The following is a 22345-nucleotide window of genomic DNA, read 5'->3' on the forward strand; positions in this document are numbered from 1 at the left end:
AATAAGGAGCAGGACTGTATAGAAACCATTTAAGAAATTACGGGGTAAGGAGTCAGATGAAAATATGCAGGGAAGGGAGGGAGAAGAAGAGAAGGAACATGGTGTAGTCCATTGTGTTTCACTTAGTGAGCACAGTGAAGAATTCACTAGCAAATTGTCAGATACTAGAGCTCTGTATTTGTGAAGCATTTTAAAAGTACAGATGTGATTTGAGCAAACCATGTCTAAGAAAATAAGCACAAAGCAACCTGGAACTTGTGGCCAAGTGAATACAGTTCTGTACTAAAAGGATTATTTTTGTCCCACAAATTCACAAAACAGTTTGAAGTTCAGAAATGCTAAGTGATCTGTGTTCACAAATTATTTGGGAAGAAAAAATGTGTGTTTGTGTATCTTTGTGAGAATATTTGATGATCAAAGATTATGACAAACTTGTAATGAAAATGAAAAAAAAGAGGAGAAGAATTTGACAGTACCTGATTACAAGGACCATTAGGACTTTTTATGCAAAGAGGTAAGGAGAGCAAAAAAGGGTTCACATTCAGAAGGTAAAAAGCTTGATGAGAATAAGAGATTTCCACAACTTGAAAAAAGGAAAGAATGGCAGAGAAAAAATATGTCCAGGGTGCACGAGGAGGGAATTAGAATGAATGGTTTAAAGTCTATCAGATATCAGGCATTCATTAGAAGAGGTTTCAGCAACCAGAACCAGCACTTAATAACTAAGCACGAAGCATTTCTAAAGACTGTTTTGGGGTAATGCGTGAAAGTAATCCTTATACTGTGAAGGGCATTATCTAATGATCTTACTGTTTCAGTAATGTTTACTTTCCAACAATCATGGCAAATAAAGGGAGCAATGAAAGATACATGTGTGTTATAAACTGAAGAGGAAATTGATTTTGATAATTACCATTGTTCTAATATTCTATTCTCTGTAAATGACAGAGCAGACTTGAAGAAAAAAGTGGCCAAACAGGCACATTTATTCTCACATTCAGACGGAGAAACTCAGAGGGTACTGCGGACCACTGCTGTGGACCACTGACATCAGTCAGTATCGCATATGCCCATTGCCATCATTGTAAAATGGAGGATTTTTTCAGTTTAGAGCCTCAGACTATTTATAGATCACAAGGTTTACCATTCATGTTTACTGTCCCAATTGCCACTCTCAGAATTTTGATAAAAATCTCTAGTACCGTTTGAAAGCATGTGCTAACTATTTTTGATCAAAATGATTCCCAGTGTCAGTATCAGGATTTGAACATCCAGGATGGCTTCTATACCTCCTGTTAATTTCTTAGGAAGAGAAAGGAAGGAGGCCTAGGAAGTGAGTTGGAAGAGTTCATTTTCACAATCTGAACATGAATAATGTTCAGAATATATTATGTTTTCTTTTAAAAAGGTACTGAATAGTAAAATTAGAGTCTGAAATCTGTGGGATTGGACCCTACAGAAAATTAAAGTCTCTGAGTTCTTATTTCAATATTCCCTTTCTTGAAACTTTTTTTAGTAGAGTCATTTACAATGACAAGGTCTGTAATTTCTTCCCACAAGTCAAAAAGAGTTTCTTTCCTCAAGGATGAAATGAAACAGAAAGAAATAGTATAAAAGTTATGCTCCTCTAATATCCTGCTTTTCCTTCTCCATCATTTATATGTAAAGAGGCTAGCCAAGTACAGGGGACACTACAGCATAACTCTACTACCTCATTGCGCAGTGTTATTCCATCCCTTTTGAGATGTTGATACAATCCAGTCATCATGCATTTCTTCTGAGTCACTACAAATGCCTTACTTCAGAGCTATATCCTAACCAGAGGATGTAAGGACAATTGTGATTTGCAGAAGGGTAGCCCTGGCATAAGATTATAAAGCCACATACTTTAGCCAGGTTACATTCTGTTAGCACTTTGACAGGTTTTTATACTACCAAATTATTTATTTTCTTCCTTCTCCCCCCTTTTCTCTATGTACAATTCTTCTGCTACTCAAGGAGGAAATTGGAGCTGTACTTAGATATGCTAAATTGCCTTCACTTTAAACTATAAATAATATGTAGCATTTAGTTATCACTACTGTTTTACAGATTTAGATCTCTCTTTAAACCACTTAAATGGTGGCAGAGTTTTTTAAACTTTTTTTGGGAGTAACATTTATAGTAACAGTAAGGAAAATTAAGTGCTGGATGAGATTGAAACGTAGTTTCCTGATAATATTTCAGATTAATAGTTTGGGTCTTTCCCCTAATGATAATAATATTCCTTCTATTTACTATACTTCTAATTTTCTCTGTAATATTGGGGAAGATGGTGGAAGGAAAGCTCAGCACAACACCTTGATTAGATTCAGCAAACATATTCAGACACATAAATAGCATGTAAAGAAGGTGAAAAAAAAAAAAAAAGAGCATGTGGAATACTGTTAAATAGTAGCCTCTTGCCATTCAGCAGATCTCATCCCTCTTAAAGCTGGGATGCAAGCAGTAAGGTCATTTTTTAATAAGCTCTCACGGAGTTAACTAGATCAATCTATGCCTGTGACAGGGGGGCAGTAGGCCCCTGGGCCTCCCCAGCCCCACGCAATGGGAAGGGAAAGGAAAAAGACATAGGGAGATGGGAGTTGGACTCAAGGAAGGAAAAAAAAACAGTGGCAACAATCTATGGAGGAAAACTTATTTTACTCACTATGATATCGGAATGCAAGATAACACAATATAATACAGTATAATTGAAATTGAGACTAATAAATCAAATGAGATAGGAGAGAGAGAGTTCCTGAGGCCAAGTCAAACCTGAAAAGCTTGGAACGGCCAGGAAAGCACCCTCCAGCACCCACTGCTAGGCAGTAAGAGAGCGCCCCACCAGGATGGGCCAGATCCCATGACTTCTGTAATATGTAGGAATAGGCAACCGGAACGGGAGCATTAACATTTTGACTCCTAGTGCACTATGTGATGTGATGATGTGGAATACTGAAAACCAAAAATCAGAAAACCGTGGTGACATGCAGTGCTCTACAAAATGGTGCATCATACACAATGTTGTGTTTGTGCATTCACAAAATACAGCTTAGAACAGAACAAAGAACCAGGTTAGGGAAGTCAGTAAAATTCATGTGTATGAAAGGCAAAAAATAACAATCAGCATCTGTGAAGAAGTTAGCTGCCTTTTTATGCTACTTTCCTGAGAGATAGTACCTATCTAGTACTAACTTCGCTGTTTTAACTAGGCTTGCTTTGTTGTCTTGCATGCTCGGAGGTAATTGTTAATGTGGCCCTCCATTACTTTTTATTCATCCACCTTCTCTGGTGAAACTAATGGGCTTTCCAGCCCTGCCTAAAGGTAGCTCCTATGCTGGGAGTGCTGGACACAGCAGGCTCTCCTACAAGGTCCCCTGGCCCTTTCTATGGCAAGCAACAAAAAAGCCTTAGTAACGATGGTCGTTATTATTAATTATTAATGTCATTGACATCGTCACTTATTAATATTAATAATCCTGCTAATAAAGAGCTCAGTCCCTCTCCCTGCAGTGAGGAGCAACCTCAAACAAACCCATGGAAGGGCACACGATCAGATGTGTCATCTCCAGTTGCCACAATAGCTTCCTTGTATTCCCTTTGCTTTAGCATAACTTGCAGGGGCATTTCACAGGTGCTTACAGGCGCTGAGGAGAAGTGCTTTGCACCTTACGCACTTCTGTGTTCCCCTCTTTTTCGTTAAGCCTTGTTAGTGAATTCCCTCCATTTTTCTCCCATGTAACACAATGTTAATATTTTCCACTGCATTCATTAGTATTTCCCACTGCACAGGAATCAAAAACACTGAAGTCAATACAAAGGAATGAAATATCTAGGCTGAGTCCAAACAGCACGATGTGTGAAAGAGCTGTAAGTTCTGAGTGCTGGCTTCCTCAGAGCTGCTGGGGGTTGTGGTGGGAGTACAGCTCCATTCAGGGGATAAAGAAGAATTTCCTACTGAATTTTTGGGGCACTACTGGCTGGTAAGAGCTGATTTCTAAGCTCAGGAAGTAAAAAGTAAGCAAGCTCTAAGGAAACTGCTGCTGTGTTTTTATACACAAAGCAGAAATTCTCAGGTGATTTTTAGCTCTAATTTTCGTAATTGGAAAAAAAAAAGATAAGATTATTTATTCTTCTCGGATGGGAAAAGTAGAATTTGAAGGAGTTTTGTTTGTTTGTTCGTTTGTTTTTCCTTCTAGATGTCAGAGCTATGGCTGAAAAGCATTTGCATGACTGTTCATGTTTTGGAAGTTCTGTTTTCACTGTTCATAGAAACTGAAAAAGCAGGAGAGTTTTTGTTCATATCTGTGCAGTCCTTTTCAGAAAGCAGCAGACATTATTTCTAAGTATTTGTTCTCGGATACAATGTCAGCACCTCCATAGTTCTGTCCATCTATTACTTGTATTTATATTACAAATTTGAGATTTTTAACAAAGGTACAGAATTTCAGTAATAAACAGATTTCAGCTCTGTGTGCATACTACATACTTAATTTTCATGATGACTTTTACCCTCCATTCAAAGTCTGTAAGAGTTCCATCGGAGGTTTTAACTGTATTTTTGTCTAAAATGATGTGTAGTTGTTCTACCAGATATGCTGATAATCCTCTTCATAGGAAAATGTCTGTATAATTCTGCTGTTAGTTTTATTAAGCTCTTCCTATTAATGTTGCTTCAGCAGTGAGTTCCACCAGTAAATTTTGTGTTGTATGAATAGAAAATTTACTTGTGTCAGTTCACCTCTGCTGCCTATCAAGTTCACAGAACATTTCTCACTATTGCCTTATGGGAATAATTAAGAGTCCCAATTTCCTTTCTCTAAACCATTCATTGCTTTGCATATCTTGACTGCATTCATTCAACTTCTGCATAAATTAAAATGTAATAGTACTTTATGTTGCTTACTGTCTTATTTTTCTTCAATGAATTCTTATGATTTCAATAGCTCCTCTATGATTTTTTTCTGGATCTGATTTTCTGGCTTTGATTGGTTTGTTTGTTTTTGTGTTATTGTTTGTTTGGGTTTTTTTGTTTGTTTTTGTTTCAAAATTTGAATTCAGTGCTTCAGCTGAGATTATCTCATCATGTTATATAATGGGATTAGGTAAAGTTAAATCATTAGTGTAGGTCATCCATTTAAGTTGGTTATATTCCTCGGAAATTTGACATTATCTCCATAAGTAATCCTGTCACCTATAAAGTTGGCAGTTCAACCTTCCTTCTTTTTCATGTGAATTAATAAATATATTAAATAACACCAGGTCTGGTATCAAATTTTATGATAGTTCACTATTAATTTTGAAATATGTATGCTCTTTTACCTCTTTCTCCTGGCTTCAATATCCTATTTCTCTTAGGAGCACTTTGAAAGATTTCTTTTGAAAACATTGTAAATTATTATTTGCTTTTCTAGAATTGATTGCACTGGTTTTACATTCTGTAAAGTTTGAAGAAATCAGTCACAAATAATTTTAAAGCTTCAGACAGCTCTGTGTATGGTACTTGAAGAACGACCTGTGTGGGGACTTAGAATTTAAGCCTTACTCCTTATTTCCTGCATCTGCATTACTTGTGGAAGAGCTTGCAGAGGTTTTCACAGGGACTGTAACAGACAGTCTGCTTCAAATCAGGAGTGTTAGTAAAAGAAATTGTAGAATGAATCAGCAAAATGCGCAATATCAAATTATGGGAGACTGAGTGGTGTTTGCCCAGAGGCTCTGAAGGAACTTTGGTTAAAATGGTTTAACTACTCACAGCAGTGGTTAAAGCTTTTGTGGCTTCAGAATGAGAACAGACAGGCTCATGGAAGGAAAAGCCATGAAGAACTGCTAAGGAAGAAGGAGCTGTCCATTAAACCACAATTCTCCCTGTGCCTGAAAACCATTCGGGGTTGTCTAAGTGTCTGCTTGACCTCTGCTTGCTTTTGAGTGTGGGTATCCACTGCTGACTGCTCTGCAACAGAGAGTGCAAGCAGTCCATCCACGTGTTTAATTTCAAATAACCTTAGTGTAGTCTGGGTAATCCAAAACAAAAGAGACACTTTACAGAAGCTGTTTCAGTCTAGTGCAGGTGCTTGTTGTCATCTGTTTGCTAACTGATATGCCACAAAGCCTAAGTACCTGAAGTGCTTGGGTTTTTAATTTCAAACTGTCAGGATGGAATAGTGTCAAGCTTTTTCTGCAGGAGTGACATCTACTCTATTTCTTGTTTTCTTTGGAAAAAGTTGAATGCAGTACATCCTCCCAGCCAGTTATTTCAATGATGATAGAAATTTCACAGCTCTTCTCCCTGTTTACTTATTATATCCATGCCTCGGATATGACAATGAGTGCAGATCTAGGATCAATAATGAAATCTATGGAAAGCAGCACACATGAGAAAAAATACATTATACAGCAGCAGCTTTATTCCCTGCTGCTGTTGGATTGGGTACTGATCTTGCAACCAGGGCTGAATAGCATTTAAATTTTGTTTACTAGACAGTGAATGATTCTGAAACTGCTGAAAGTTGAAGATGAAAACTGTTGTTGAATTCTTGCAGTCGTGCATTTGACTAGTGATTGTTTCTTCTGTGAGTGGTACTAAAGCGAAGAGTTAAAGGGCTCTTTTGGAGGCCTAATTAGTCTTCTCCGCTGGAAAGTACTATGGGAATAAAATGGGTTATTCTAAACAAACTGTGCCTTTATATGGATCGTGCACAATCTAACGCAGTTACTTAGATGGCAAAGGCAGAATCAGGGAAGCAGGTGATGATGGCATCATACATCCTCCTCCGGTCAGCTGGTGCCAGCAAGGCTTTGAAGTTGATGTCATCCTCCATGGATTTCTGGCATCTGTGAAAATGTCAGGAAAAGATCAGGGATTTTGGAGGGAGATGCTCTCCAATTGTCTTTTCAGTGTTTTGTTTTCTCTCTCAAGAGGAAGCCCATGTTGAAAAGGATCTGATTCCAACAGGAGTGCATCATGTTTTGAAAGCCAATTTAGCAATTTTCGCATGCTAAATGCTGCTGAGTGCCCCTTTTGCTCACATACCCATTTGTTTGCTTAATACTTCATATGCACTCTAAAATGTTAAACTACAATGATTTGTAGGTTTGCTGTCATGCTTATTATTCCCAGCAGGTTTCCTAGCCTTTCTCCTAGGATTTTGTGTATCTGTGGATCTTGGCACTTCTCAGTTTCCAAACACAGAGCATGCAAGCAGGAGACAATGAGGAATAAAAAGTTGTCTGAGGAAATACACGAGTTAGAGTGACTAGTTAAAGTACTTCTTTTATTTGTTTCTCTAGGAAAGCTCATAAATTCCATTAAACACCGATTTTTCATTTTCTGTAAATTAGATATCTCAGCTTTTTTTCCTGCTTTGTTTGTAAGATTTAGTGTAAACTGCATAATTTGTGATCCAATATAGCTTCTATGTCATGAGTACTCAGTGGTCATGTTAATATTGCCTGAGGACTAGCAAACTTCCATGTTTCAGGTCATTTATTTTATTCAGTTATCATTCTAGCATTACATTAATCATCTAAATGTTGTATTTAATTTTAACAGTAGTTTGCCTTCCTTTTTCTCTCTACAGTATCCCTATTCAATATCTTTTCAAATAAGCATTATTGATTTCTCAAAAGTAAATTCATGTAAGTTGGCGAAAGACAAGCTAGTAGCTTTGAATAGTAGGTCTTTTATTGTAAATTAACAATTGTATACATACAGTATACATACAATTTTTGGTTTGGCTACAAAAGTTGGTTTTATTGGAAAAAGAAAAAAAAAAAAGATACTTATGTGAAGATTTGCCTTTCAGCTACTCTTTTGCTTTCTGCACTGTAATCTACAGCACAGTACCAGAAATGAAAGCCTTCAGAACATTTTCAGAAATTTTCAGAGTACAATTTACTGTGGTCCAGCATAAATACGCGCTTTTTTTTCCGAGACATTATGTATGCTGGAGCTTATTTCAAATTAATGTAGAACAGAGTATTGTCATGCTTAGACATTAAAATAACATTGTAACAAATTACCCTACACTGTGATTTTGCATATTCATGGAGCCATGCAACCTTCGTTAGATGGCTCAGATTTAAATCTCTTCCAAATTTTCAGTAGTTCCAAGTAAACAGAGAGGGATTTCTTTCATTTCAATGAAATGAGCAGATACTGAGAAAAGGAGCAGTGAAGTCTTATCAGGCTTCTCTCTGGATTTTCTTCCAAAACAATATGGAATTCGTGGTTCACACATCTCTCCTTGCCCACTATATGCCTGGAATATTTGCAGGGAACTTTTCCAGTTGCCGCTCTTTTCTTCCTCTTTATATTGTTTTGCCTCAAATGCCGAAGTATTTTTCTGCATTAAGTAATTTTCCAAAAGCACAGCTTGAACATTTATCCAGGAAATTTATATTAAATATGCAGTATTTTTGGAAGTCTTTCTACAATTTATTAATATTTGATAGATTTCTTGAATAATTGTAGCTACCATTTGAAATGTGTACGTGTCTACATTATCTTTGAAACATTATTTCATAGTTGTAGGGTCTGGACATGTCACGATTTGTCTTGAACTGAAACAGGGCTAGTAACATGATGATTGTATTGTTTCTTTTGCTTCTGAGTGCTTGTAGTTCTTTCAGTCAGCATTTTGGTCAGAACTGTGGGATTCAGACTCAAATGACTTCCAAGGAGATTTTCTTTAAACATTCAACTCCTATGAATAATGTTGCTTAAATCTCATATATTAGTATTTTCATCTTGATTGCTGCAGATTCATGTCCTGAATGCGAGTTTTTGGATATCCTACTCTGGCTTATCTGAATGTGAGGCATTTTTCTCGTCTGCATCCAATTCCTTAAGAAAAGCATTTTGGAACTGGAAAGCCAAAAGTGAGAAAAATGATCAGTTGAGATTAATACATAGAAGATGTGGGAAAAGCAAAACTAATCAAGAAAAACAACTGATACAACAAGCACTTGTTTAAGGCTAACCAACAAATGTCTAGCCAGTCCCTAACAACAGCAGCTCTGTCAAACTCCACCCCCACTTCTTCAGCCCACTGGCATGGAATTTTCATTGGATCCGTTTGAGCTGTTTTAGTTGCATTCCCTCCCAGGCTCTTGTCCATCCACAACAAGCCCCCAGATCTGCAGTGCTGTGGGTGGATGTCTGCAGCAGGCCTACTGGTGGGAGATGGCTGTCCCACTGAAAAAGGAAGGAGCCCACAAAAGGGGGAAAGCAGCCACCTGTGGTAGGCAGCATCAGCTGTGTAGAGTCAGAGTGAGATCTTTGTGCTATATTTATATTATTTTTAATTCTGCAGCAGCTGTAGCTAGTGAAGGTAGTGCCCCTTCTGGCACTGCCTCTTGCAGATCTGGGGAGAGTCCTTGGGGTTACTGGCCCTCCCCTTAGCAGGGAAGCAGGGCCCCTTGGGCAAGCAGTTTCTCTGTATGTATATATATTTTCCATACCCAGGAGGCATAGAGGCTTTCCCAGGGAGATCTGCCCCTGCCTCCCAGGATTTTCAAATGTGAACCTAAAGCGACTGGTAGATTCTCATCATTGCAATGCTTGACACTACCATGACTTAATTTGTTAAGATTCATACCAAACTCAAGCCAAGGTAGGCACACCGTTGACTGACATTGTTTAATTTATCACCATAATTAAAGGCATTAGCCAAAAAGTTATAATGCAATGCAAACTCATGATTTTGTTTCATCCCACTGCAGTGAAATGGCAAATCAATTAATATGGAGCTCTTCTGCATTCATGTACCTGTTTTATCTGGAGTGTTGCTGTCACTGTACTAAAATGTTCAGTAAGGGAAAGACCAGGAAGGACCAGAATTAGGCAATACTATGCAATGCAGCCAGGCAAAAAGGAAAAATAAAAAGCATTGGCAAAAAAAAATCTTCATTTGAACTATATTGTCAGTTGCCATTTTTTTTTCTACTTCACAGAAAGCTTATAATACCACCTTTTCCCCAGAGTTAGTACTGTTCCTCATTACTTTTTTAAAATTATGTATTTATGTTCTTGTACTGCAGCTGTTCGTTATATACATAAAGAGCCTAATTCTTTAGATAGGTGGTAGTGCCAGAAAGTCACAGAAGGTTCAAAATGATTTTTATCAACTCCTACTGTATGTTTGAGAAAGAACAGATTGTTGTAATATTCATGCTCATAGTCATGGCGTCTTCTTAAGCAGTGAACCGTCAGTGTTTTCATCCACATGTTTATGTGGTTTCTATTGTGCCTGCTTTATGCTGTTTAAAATATTGAATGCTCAGTATGTAATAACATTTTATTGCTTCTTTCCTTAATAATCATGACCACAGATACCATTTATCTCTACTCTTTTAATAACAATGTAGTTTTCTCTGTATTTTAGAAATCCTCAGTCTAATTTCCGTTTGCTCATCAGCAGTTATTTTCAAATCTGTTATCTATGTATTGTTCTCTACAGTAAAATTCACGTGTAAAGACCTAAGCTAGCAGGTAGTACTTACAGATGAAATATGTATCGTTTGTAAACAACTGATCTGCTTTTTACAAATACACTGAATGTGCACTAACAAGTACTGAGGTCAGAAGTCCACAGTTTTAAAGCTTAATTCTAATGGCCTGAGATAACCCTGAGATATGATGTCCATGCTAAATTCTACCGGCACTGTGGAAAGCCCTCTCTGACTGTTCTCTTTCAGAATGGTTTCAAAACTATCTAGGCTTTTTTGTTGTTGTTGTTATTGGTGCTAAGAGGAGAACAGATGCCGGTACCTGACATACAGTCAATCAGTATTTAAAGTAATACTAATACTAATAGTGTATGATCTGAAGAGTTATAAGATGGCTTACTGAAGGGTGGGATCTTATAAATTGCTAAGCTCCCATTGAAGGATTTTAATCTCTTCAAGAGTCTTCCCAGAAGTGACAAGATAACATGGTTATTGTACTCCACATGTGGCATCCTTCAAGAGGTAAGAATGGTTAAAACAACCCGATCCCCTCTGTTCATTACAGACATAATGGAGGAGGCCTGTTTCAGGTCACCTGGTGTATCTTTCCAGGTCCTACACAACATACAGCTGTACCTCATGATCCCACTTGCAAATATGCTTGAATATGACAGTATCGTCATGGTTGCTTGCCCTCTTTCCATTTCCGTGATAAAAAGATAAGATAATGACTTACACCCGTATCCTTCACCACGTTTGAGGCCTTTTAATAGCAGTTCAGAAGACCTGGAGGAGATCAAATGCCTCCAGAAATGGATTAATGTAGGCTTGCTGTCTTCCTACTGGCTTTCCCAGAAAAAAAGAGGTTAGAGCCTAGGAGGTGACTGGTGAGGCCATTAATCCCCATTCACAGTTTTTTGAGCAGCAACCAGGCCTTGGACTGTATTCAGCAGCTGCTGTCTCCATGCCCTCTGCAGGAAGTACTAATGAATCCTGCATAGTGCTTTTTCTACCAACATTCTGGACCTACTGCTCAGGTCTGCCAGGTACTGCAGCCCTACACATGGCTTGCACTCTGAGAGATGATGTGCATGCATACAGGTAGGGCAGATCTGCTTTGGAGACAATTGTTAGTTGAAGTAAACTGCAGCGATCCTCATCAGAATATTCCTACACTATTCAAGTAATTGAGATTTACAGATTTTTTTACTAGCAGCCAAAGAACGATTAGAGTGATTCCTCGCTGACCTCACTGTCACCAATGATTTTGTAGCCCCAGGTAAGTGACACAAGCAAAGAATATTGTGCATCTTCTTGTGGCCAAGTGACAAGACCATAACACTTTCTTAGAACACAGTGTGTGAATATTTAGGTCCCAGCCAGTAATGGCATGATGTCCTTTCTGTGTTCCAATCACTCTGGTTTTGTCTCAGTCACTTTGGTTCTTATAGAAGCACTTTATCGTACACATTTGGGCAACAAGGAGTATTTTTGGAAGACCCTTTCTGAGATCATCACCTCAAAGTTTCAAAATTTACCCATATTCTGGATGAAACGCTCAGATTTTTGTATGATTTTTGTTTTTATGACCATGTCTTTCTCTCCAACATCTCAGTTTATTAATAGGACAATTGCCTAACGTAAGCTTCAACGTAGCAGTTCATTAGCAAGGCAGTTATCTACCAGAAGGCATTCAGATCTTTGTTCTCTGTCCTAAAAATATCTCTTATCACTTAAAGCTCTTTTTTTTTCCCCACTTCTTTCAATTCCATTAACTTTAGCAAAGTTCACTTTTGATTCTGACTTATTTCTTCTGCTTTAACTTTCTTTTGGGGTGTTTGTTTTGTAAATGCACTTCAGCCTAGAGTAGAGAGGCATTTGGGCTTAGAGGTGTAATCCTTTCCTAAATCACCCTGTTTTATCATGGGGAAAGAAGCACAGTGCAGTAAATAAAAAAAATCGGAGACAGCCTGCACTGTACTTGGATTTTGGTGTGAATCAGCTCCATACAATCTAGAGCAAGTCATTTACTTTGTTTTGCTTCACTGAATAAAAAATACAAGCATTAAGTATTATTATTGGCCAAGCAGTATATCAATATGTAATGTACATATTACTGCAAAGTGGGAAGAGGACTTGATTTCAAGTTTTTACTTTGTGTTCATTCCCTTTTGTAAATTCCAGTGAGACTGTCAACATCAATTTGACATTGCTTTCACGGTTTATAGTTAAAGACATCCCCTAGCAAACATCTTGCTTTTCGAATACCTTAAGACTTCTGCAAGCAAACAAAGCAGAGAAATTAAATAGCAATAAAGCTGTTGATAGCTTTTTATAATAAATATTATCTTCTATTTAAATGGCAATTATTTCTAGAAACTTGGCAACTGTAGTCATACAAATGATGACATTGATTCCAGTCACAGCCCATCTTTCTTTGCAAAGGGAATATCAGTAGTGTTTGAAAAATGGATTATTAAGAGCCTTGGTTTGCTCATGGTGGCTCATAAGTTGTATTTGCTAACACAGCTTCTTGCTGGAAGAAAGTAAGTGTAGCCTTTCCCTAACCCAGATTATTTTCTCCACAAATCTTTGGAGAAAGAAATAAAAAAGAGCTAATAGTTGTAGGGCATGTGGAATCAGTTTAAGTAAAGCTGAGCCCTAATCCTTCTGACTGCCTCCACTTTCCTGTGCTGTTTCGTCCTTCCTTAGAATATGTCAGCAAATTTTCTGTAAGTTCAGGAAGTGCCAGGGATGGAAATAGTGACTCTTCTTTCTGTCTCTTTCTTTTTTGTTGTTGCTCTTCTGTGCGTGTGTGTGCTTTTGTTAATGGAATTATTTAAAGCAGATGTATTGTCAAAAAAAAGTGCAAGTTTGTCTTGTAAAATATTTTTAAAGAAAAATAGCCTCAGGATTTCTTAAAGCTATCCCTCTTGGGTTCTGGAGATGTCACAAAGGGTTCTGTTTTTTGTTACATTTACATAATTCTTTTCTCACACAATTGAATTATAAATCAAGATAACTGAGTAAAAATTCATGTATTTACACTGAAGAGACCAAGCTTATATATATTTAAAAAGCAGAAGGATATCTATGATTTCTGTATGAAATATTGCCTACTTCTGCTGGAATAGTAAACAGATTATTTTCATGTTTCTCCTGTACTGGAAGTATAAGTTTTACATGAATGAATAGAAGAGTCTTTTCTGTTCATAAATTAACTGCATTAGATATATTCTGCACCTCTTCAGAAGCTGTATATCTGAGGATGATATACAGTGAATTCCTCAAGGGTGTAATAAATATTAAAGAATTAATTTTAAAAATCACTCAGTTGTACAGCATTAGATGTGCTACATGTTAGTGGTCATGGTTGTGATCCACAGAAATATTTATTTGTTATATAAATAATTATTAATCTTAACTGAGAACAAAACTTGTCATGTTTCTTCAGAATCTGACTTTTCTTGTGTCTCTGAGTTGTTGGATTAAGTTACACTCAGTCACTGGAAATAGTTTTATTACTGCACTCTCTCTCTTTTCCTCACGATCGTTTATTTTTCAACCATCTGTTTTGTGTCTAAACTCTTTCAACATCTTTACAACTCTTGACAATATAGTTGCAGAACCTGTGTCACTAGAATAACTTCAGTGATCTGATATAAAGTGATATTTTCTACATCCAGTCTGGCTTAGAAAGACTGCAAAAATGTCAACAAAATAAGCAAACCAATATGGTGTCTGCTAATTAGGAATCAGAAGAAGAAAAGAAAAATGCAGTACAGCCTATCATAATTTCCTAGGTGCTTGTCTTTGGAGTCAGTTACAGAGGCTTCTGTAGTAAGTTGTTTGTGATAACAAAATGCTGAACGACTTTTTTTTATCAAAGATTTTGCTGCTTTTTGCTAATCTTGAAATATTTTTTATTACATTTCATGTTTTGGGAAAGCACTAATCAAATTTAACCTAGAAAGTGTAATATAACATTAACGCACTGAAAAATTTTGAGTAACACTTCCAACTTCCCTTGTAGTCAGTAAAAATGAAGAGAAATTGTTATTTGTGCCTGGAGCGATGCTTGGTTTTAAGCCCATCTACTTCAGCATTTTTGTTTAGAGATAGACAGCTTGGAATTATGTCTCCATTACATTTCATACACTTGAATATTAACAAGAAGGACTTGTCCAGCACTGCATGACAGGTGCAGGTTTGTGGAGTGGATACCACATGCTGTCACACAGTAGGATGGGGCTTAAGATGGGGCTGCCCCTGTGCTGCTGTGCTGAAGGCAGCACGGAGTGTGATGAACAGCTGGCAGAGTTTCTGTGAACATGGTAGGTATGTAAGACTGGGTGTAAGAAAGAGATATGTGGCAGAATGATAAGTGTGCCTTTCCTGTGCTAAATGAGCTAAAACTCTTCTGAAACCCCATGGATGGATGCATGGGATATTTCCTACAGATTTGTTTTTGTGTAATAACTATTATTCTTTCCTTTAGGACAGCGAGAAAAAAGGATTTATGGATAAACTGTATGCTATTCAAGAGGTGTGTGTTAGTGTCCAGAACATCCTTGATGAAGTAGCTTCCTTTGGAGAAAGGATAAAGAAGTAAGTGCTGACATGGTGCTCTTCATGGGAGGCTCCAGTTTTGGCCAATCTGTTCCTAGAGCTCATCTTTGTTTACTTTGCTCTGTGGCAGACCTAACCTAAATTAATTTTGGAATTCAAAAATGTATTAATTGGGAGGAAAATATCAGAATTAAGGCATTGGAGTGAAACACAATGAGAATCTTATTGTGAATCCAACAGCAGTTACTTAAAAGTAATAATAAAAAATGCAGTTCTGATAAAGGAAATGAGCAGAGCTGAAATGAGGTTTCAGGATATGTACACGAAGGCGCACAGCATCCTGGCTTGGATCAGAGATAGTGCAGCCAGCAGGAACAGGGAGGTGATCATCCCTTCATATTCAGCTCTGATGAGGCCATACCTTGAGTACTGTGTTCAGTTTTGGGCCCCTCACTACAAGAAAGACATTGAGGCCCTGCAGCATGTCCAGAGAAGGGCAGCAAAGCTGTGAGGGGTGTGGAAGTCTTATAGGGAGCTGCTGAGAGAAGTTAGATGGTTCAGTCTGGAGGTGGCTCAGGGGAGACCTTATCCCGCTTTACAGTGACCGGAAGGGAAGCTGTGGCAAAGTAGGGGTCAGCCTCTTCTCCCAGCTAATAGTGATAGGATGAGAGGTAATAGCTTTAAGTTGCACCAGAGGAAGTTCCAGTTGGTTATAAGGAAACATTCATTCTCTGAAAGAGTAGTGATGTATTCAACAGGCAGCCCTGGCAGTTGGTGGAGTCACTCTCCCTGGAGGTGTTTGAGAACTATGTGGATGTGGCACTGAGGAACATAATGATGCAGATGGGTTTGGGTTGGACATAATGATCCTAGTGGTCTTTTCCGACCTTAATGATTCTATGTTTCTATGATACACATATTCATTTGCTGTTGATGTTCTGTTTATGTGAGTTAGGGAAACCTTTCCTCTTGGATTATATTTAATTTATAACACTTTATAGATGATATGTCAGAACTGCCAAGAAGTTTAGACCTTAAGAAAGAGAGGCTTGAGATTTGTGACAGGAAGTTTGGTGGATTTTTTGCAAGGTCACCAAGCAGCAGTCTAAGGATTTTTGTTTGACATCCAGAAGGCTCCCTCCAGAAGCACTGTCAGCTGAGAAGCAGGGACAGAATTGACTTGGCTTTCTGCCCTTTGAAAGCTGAGAGCAGAGACTTGCAAGATGAAAAGTCATGAGAAGAATGTTCACAGCCTCCTTTCCGCTGTGGCAGGGAGGGTAGGCAGAAAGGTGTCTTGTGAGCCGCACAGAGTAGTCTTGGTATAAAGTTTCCATTCATGCACTTCAGATGTCTTAAGGAAAAGTCAAAGCTATTTGTTCTTGTTTGGTTCGGGTATACTCTGAGCACAATGCATCTGGAGTATGTTCTTTTTTTCCCCCCACTATTCAGTGCAATGTGCAGTACCTTGGTGTTCCCAGTTTCTAGGACCATAGCCTGTACAGAGGGATATGACCCCAAAATAAATGCTGTTTTAAGGCAATTTTAGAGAATTGATATATTGAGTGGAGGTCATGCTGCAGGAAACATTCTCAGAGGGACCCTTGCAAACAGGCCACATTCACAGCAGCAGAGGCAGATGTAAGCACAGTGTATTGCACAAGTTTTCCAGACAAGTAAAACGAGCCTCTGTAAAAGTCTTTTATCAGAAGACTGCTTATGGAAATTGCCTTGATGATTAAGTTTTTCAAATTGTGCACTTTGGAAGTAGGGTTTGTTCTGTTATATACCAGATGAGAGCAACAGAATTTTCTGAGCATAGTGAGACCAAATCTTCCTATAAATCTCTGTAATTTGTTCCTAAAACTATAATGGGAAACCTGTACTGAATGCTGTGCTAACACAGCACATACGGAGGTTTGCTAAGTGAGGAGCCAGTGTTCCCACACATGGCATGTCTGTGATCCATTGCACAAAGCCGAGTCACAGGAACATGAGCAGACCCTCAACCTTCTGTTCATCCCAAATGCATGCAGAAGAGGGGAAAAGAGCAGGTGTCCCTTGAGGAGAGCGGGAGTGATCCCACACCAAGTGACACTACATAATGTTCACTCTGGAGACATGTCAAAATTGCCAGAGAGAAAAGAAGACAAATAAACACATGAAGCCAGAGCTCATTATGAAAAATATGGCTAGCAATTCAGATAATTGCAATTATTCAGCCAGAGAAGCCAAAATAATGTAATCACACTGATTGGGCGTATAGTTAGTGGTAATACTTTAAAGACTATCATCAAGCTACTTAGAGCCAAAGCTGCATTTTCCTTCTGCATAAATGTCATGCTGCACCTTTGACATGGTGGTGCTTTCATGGCACAATCCCACTTAGTCAGGCTCCCTGTACTGGTGTTCCCATGGGACACACATCTAAGTTGGCCATCTGTCCTTTCTCTCTTCCTTGCTTGTAGAGACTGGGGAGCCACCGCATGGCTATTTCTAGACTCATTAGTTTCACTTATTCTGCCCGTAGATTAACCTCTGCAAAATGAGGAGATCAGCAGTTTTTTTAATCAAGTAATAGAATATCAAGTAATGGAATTTTGAACTCTTGTTAAGTCATTTTTAATCTGGGGCTTTTTTGTAAAGTCAGTGCCCTGAAACTCTGGTGGGATTGCAGAAAGTCTCCTCCTTTATTCAAGAAGTATCCATTTAATTTCATTTGATCTGGAATGTTGAAGTTTTTTGTGCCTTTTTCTGTAATGTACTTTATCTTACACCACTCTCCCTCCTCTCCTTTTTTTTTTAAAACAAAAACAAAAACCTTCCTTCATTTTTCTCCAGCCACTTGACGGGGGGTTATTTGGTCCTTCTTTCATCCCCTGCTGTTATATCCTTTTCCATCAGCCTCTTCCTACTTTCTGCCCTTGCTGGTCAAGGAAAGATGAGCTGAAAATGGACATCACTGTTGCCTGAGCAAGTACATTTGCTGGGACAGGAAATGTTTGTTTTTTCCAAAACTGGGGGAAGCATGGAAATTGTATAAAGCTGAGCACACTTCCTTTGGAAGAGGTGGGCAGCAGAGCCATGGAGACATGCTATTCAGTGGGGCAGTGGTGATGCCAGGACATCCTTTCTTTTTACCTGAGAGTAGATACATACATCTCCCTGATGTCCAGCACCAGCACCCATGCCTTTATTTGTAGTCTGATTTTGTTGTCACTAATGAAAACTGCTATTCCTGCTGGGCCATTTCCTGCCCAGTGTGCATTTTATTATTGACTGTCAGATGACCAAAGTTCTGACTTTTGTTAATCTTTCACTTAGCACGTTCAACTGGACTGTCCCATTCCTGAGCTGGCTGGCAATTGTTGCCCTCTGTGTGTTCACAGTCATCCTGTATTTCATTCCATTGAGATACATTGTCCTTGTCTGGGGTAAGTAAAGCCTTTTTTTTAACTGTCTGTGCCACTTAGAAAAATCTGGTTTTTAAGGGATGATTTACATCGTCAGTACTTTTCTGAATTTATGGTCATGAAGCTTCTCCATGATGGAAACAGACAGGTTAGTTAAAAATCACAACTGCATAAAGATTTAGGCACACCTGCAAAATGCATTTTTCTTGGCTGGCATTCTAGACTTCATCATACTATAAACATGTAGCCATGAGGATTCTTCATATATCAAAGTGTAGCTTTGTAGATATTACTCTGATTTATTTTCACCGCTTATACACAGACAGAGGCATTTCAATCTATATAGTGCATTTAGGACAATATGCCTGTTTTACTGCTGTACTTCATCTTGTGAAAGTATATGTAAACATATCAGCAAGAAACCTGTTTAAAAGGTCACCTTTAGTCTGAAGGAAAGATATGCACTGTATCTGGCCAGTTGATAATGAAATGAAACTAAGGATCTGGAGCGCGGGTCTTGGGGCTGGAAGCGTGATTGAGCCAAACTCTCATTACTTTTCCCTATGTTTATTCTTTACACTGATTTTAAACAGTACCACTACTTCATCTGCCTTAAATTATACTGCTAAATTTGCATTTGTTCATTTCTTATACATCGTACATCGCCAGCAGCTGTATGCTTAACTCAGTAGTGTAAACTTGTGAAGAACACTGTCTCCATTAAATCCTTTCTGAAGGAAACAACCATGGCTTTGTAAAGAACTTTTGAAGTCAAGGAATGTGAAATAATCAAAGTTACTTGAAAGGGTATGTTTATTATATATCAGCCAGGATTGGTACTATTCTTGCAGAGTCCCTACAAATCAGTGCAGCAGAATAGACAAAATAGAGAGGTACAAATGATGAGGATTTGAACTAAAGAAAGAACTAAAAGAAGCAATTATGTAGTCTTCTACAGTGTCTTTTCCTGCATGGGAATTTCATTTATTCCCATACCCCATGTCACTTGGATGCAACCCACACTTTTAGTTTAGCAGAGAGACGTGTCATGCCGTGTGAAGGGAATGGCTCTCCTTTCAGAAATGTAGCATTTCAAACACATGCCTGTTTTCTCCATTATTTTATGTTTCTAGCCTCCCCTGTGTATATACATTTCTTCATCCCATTTGTATATGCACTTGAAAGGAATCATCTCTGTTGCTTGGCTTTTGTCCATAGGAAGCTGAATATCTCTGTAGTGGCATCTGCCCATGTTGTTCTTTGGGAAGGCAAATATTTTTTTTATGAAAATTCCTCCACGCTGTGGCTGGTGTTATGTATAGCTGTATTTCTCCTATGCATCTGTAGGGATTTCCTGTTCCTGCCTACTCTGGCAAGAAATTCTCAGTTCTTAGCTGTTTTTCTCTTCAGCAAGCTCTTGGTCCTTGAGATTTTGCTGCATTAGCCCAACTGGAACAGGAGCCACATTTGCGCTCTAATCCCAGCAGTGCAAAGTCTTGGTTGATGCTACAGTTGTTTATGTATTAAAGAGTATTAAAGAGTGTAAAGAAAATGACTTAGAACTGAAATGTTTCAAGTTTTTAGAAGAGGCCTAATCCTCTTGTTGCATTTTGTTTCCCCTGTAGCATCCTGACTGATATGTTCTTCTCTTTTCCCAAGCCCTGCTGCTGCATGCATTTGCTTTCACAGTGTGTCTTTCAAACTGTGTTTTCACAGTGTCTTTTCACTGAGTAACAACTGATAAGGTAGGCCTGTTTAATTCCTGAGTGCACCAGTGCGTCGTCCAATGGCCATTTGCCATTGGCAGTTGGGCAGACCTTGAATTTCTTAGTGACTTGCAGATGGAGAGGATCTTCTTCGACAAACATCTTTGAATTCCACATGTTCTTTCCTGTATTCATTACTTAATCTCTAGATAAAGATATTGCAGCAATCTTCTGTCTTCATCAGAGAGTTGAGAATTCATTCACTGAGAGCCCAAGGGCGTTTCCAAGACTGCTGCTGCTTGTGCACTGTGTCCTGAAGCTTTTATGTTCCTGTTAAAGCTTTCTAAAAGTCTCAAAGAACTCTTGAAAGATAAACTGAATTATTGCTGATGCAGCCTTGATAAATTACACAGACTGACACATTTTCAAATGCTGTCCCAGCTTTCTCCTACTCAAGTGGGAATCTGTGCAGTTTGTACCATTACTGGCCATGACTTAGATGTGTGTTTCCAGCACCCACGCACAAGATTCTCATGAAAACTGCATGAATCTGAGATTATATTTCATGGTACATAAGCAAAGATAAGTTAAAAGCTTACTTTTATCTTAGTTAAGGGAGGATTTTCTTGGTGCTTTTGAATGCTGTTTGGCAGTTGGCACTGTGAGGCTGTGATGTTTAGAAGAGCCCTTGCGTCCATTCTCTCTGTGCAATCAGATCATCTGTATCTGTCATTCCCAGACAGAGATTTGTGTTACTTCTTCCTTCAGCCTTCACATGGTGAGCTACTTCCCATCTACTTCATCATCCATAGCTCCTTCTATCTAACCTGTTATTAAGCTGACCAGTACTAGTCCTATCCACCATAGGAATGGGGCATGTGTTATTTCTCTCCTCCTAACTTTTGCATAATGAACACGGTTCCCGTTGTAAAGGAAGTTCTCAGTCAGATTTGTTTAAAATTATTAGAGGAATTGGAATGTGTTGCTAGGATGCTTGCACTTTGAATCAGTGGGAACAACAACAGCAGGTGACTGCTATAGCATAAGTTTATAGTTTGTGCATTCATTCATTAATTCTAGTATCAGGAAACTGATCCTATCTTATTTCTCAGGACTTTATCTGTGTATATATCTACTGAATAAAAAACATGACTACAGTAACATTTGAATGCTCATTTCTGCAGGTATCAATAAATTTACAAAGAAGCTTCGAAGCCCATATGCAATTGATAACAACGAGCTACTTGACTTTCTGTCCAGAGTTCCTTCAGATGTGCAAGTGGTATGTATAGTTTTTAAGCTGTTAATTGTTAGTTCAACATATGACATCATGATTTTCTGATTTAAAAAAATGTAGATATATTTTAAAGCTGTTGTTTTGCTTTCACTTTCTTTGGCTTAAAGAAATGAAACTCAAGTGTGGTATAGATCATGAGTCTTAAGTAGTCTTTGGTATTTTGTCCTGCAAGCAGTTAGCTGCTATCTCCATTATGCTTACAGGAAATCTGTAAAAATACAAGTATTTGGGAATTGTTTTTAGGTGCTAGAGCTTGTGCTGAGCAGCCTCCAGGGATGAGGCATTGCAGCGATTTTTTGTAGGAAACACTGCTATCTTAGGCCACTAAGGCAGGCAGAAAGGCCAATGGAGGATCAAACAATGCCAGGAGCCAGTGTCCTATGTTCTGTGAAGCTCTGTGTACTTCACAGGTGAAGATTTTTGGCTACAGTTCAACTGAGACCATAAAATTCTTTAAAAGTGACGTAGTTGTGAATTATAAGATTTTATAGTGCAATATACAACTCCTTGTGTAGGTATAAGCGTTGAGATATGTTGGACAGATAAATTACCTCCAGTATCACAATGGTGATGCTCTTTCTTTACCAGAAATCTTTACCAGATTCTGATGGTGGTTTCAGGTCTGAGCTGGTATAAATAAGAGGTGCATATGCATATGTGTGATGTGGAACTGATCCTGTCTTTGTTAGGCCTTTGAAAATAAGTATGTTTTTGTGAAACACATTGCAGAGAATATTCATTCAGCTCCTTAGAGATGGTAGTTGTTTTTTTTTTTCACATCTCATGAAAAAAAAAACAAAAAGGGTAGCCTTTTTAAAGCTTACATTAGCAGAGTCTTACTTCCTGGCAGGATTTTCCTAATTGTGTTTTTCCTTCTTACTTTGGAACTACCA

The 22345-nt window shown here is 38.3% G+C and overlaps 1 protein-coding gene across 3 annotated transcripts in view; it reads left to right on the plus strand.

Moving 5' to 3' along the window:
- MCTP1 (multiple C2 and transmembrane domain containing 1) overlaps positions 1-22345 on the plus strand; it is a 269069-nt gene that overhangs the window by 244410 nt on the left and 2314 nt on the right. For all 3 annotated transcript variants that reach the window (XM_048930524.1, XM_048930525.1, XM_048930526.1), the window contains 3 exons: positions 14969-15078; positions 18361-18470; positions 21340-21437. In XM_048930524.1, the coding sequence (XP_048786481.1) occupies positions 14969-15078; positions 18361-18470; positions 21340-21437 (318 nt within the window). The remainder of the gene's footprint in view (positions 1-14968; positions 15079-18360; positions 18471-21339; positions 21438-22345) is intronic.

This window comes from Lagopus muta, chromosome Z, assembly GCF_023343835.1.
Source record: "Lagopus muta isolate bLagMut1 chromosome Z, bLagMut1 primary, whole genome shotgun sequence".
Classification (NCBI taxonomy): domain Eukaryota; kingdom Metazoa; phylum Chordata; class Aves; order Galliformes; family Phasianidae; genus Lagopus; species Lagopus muta.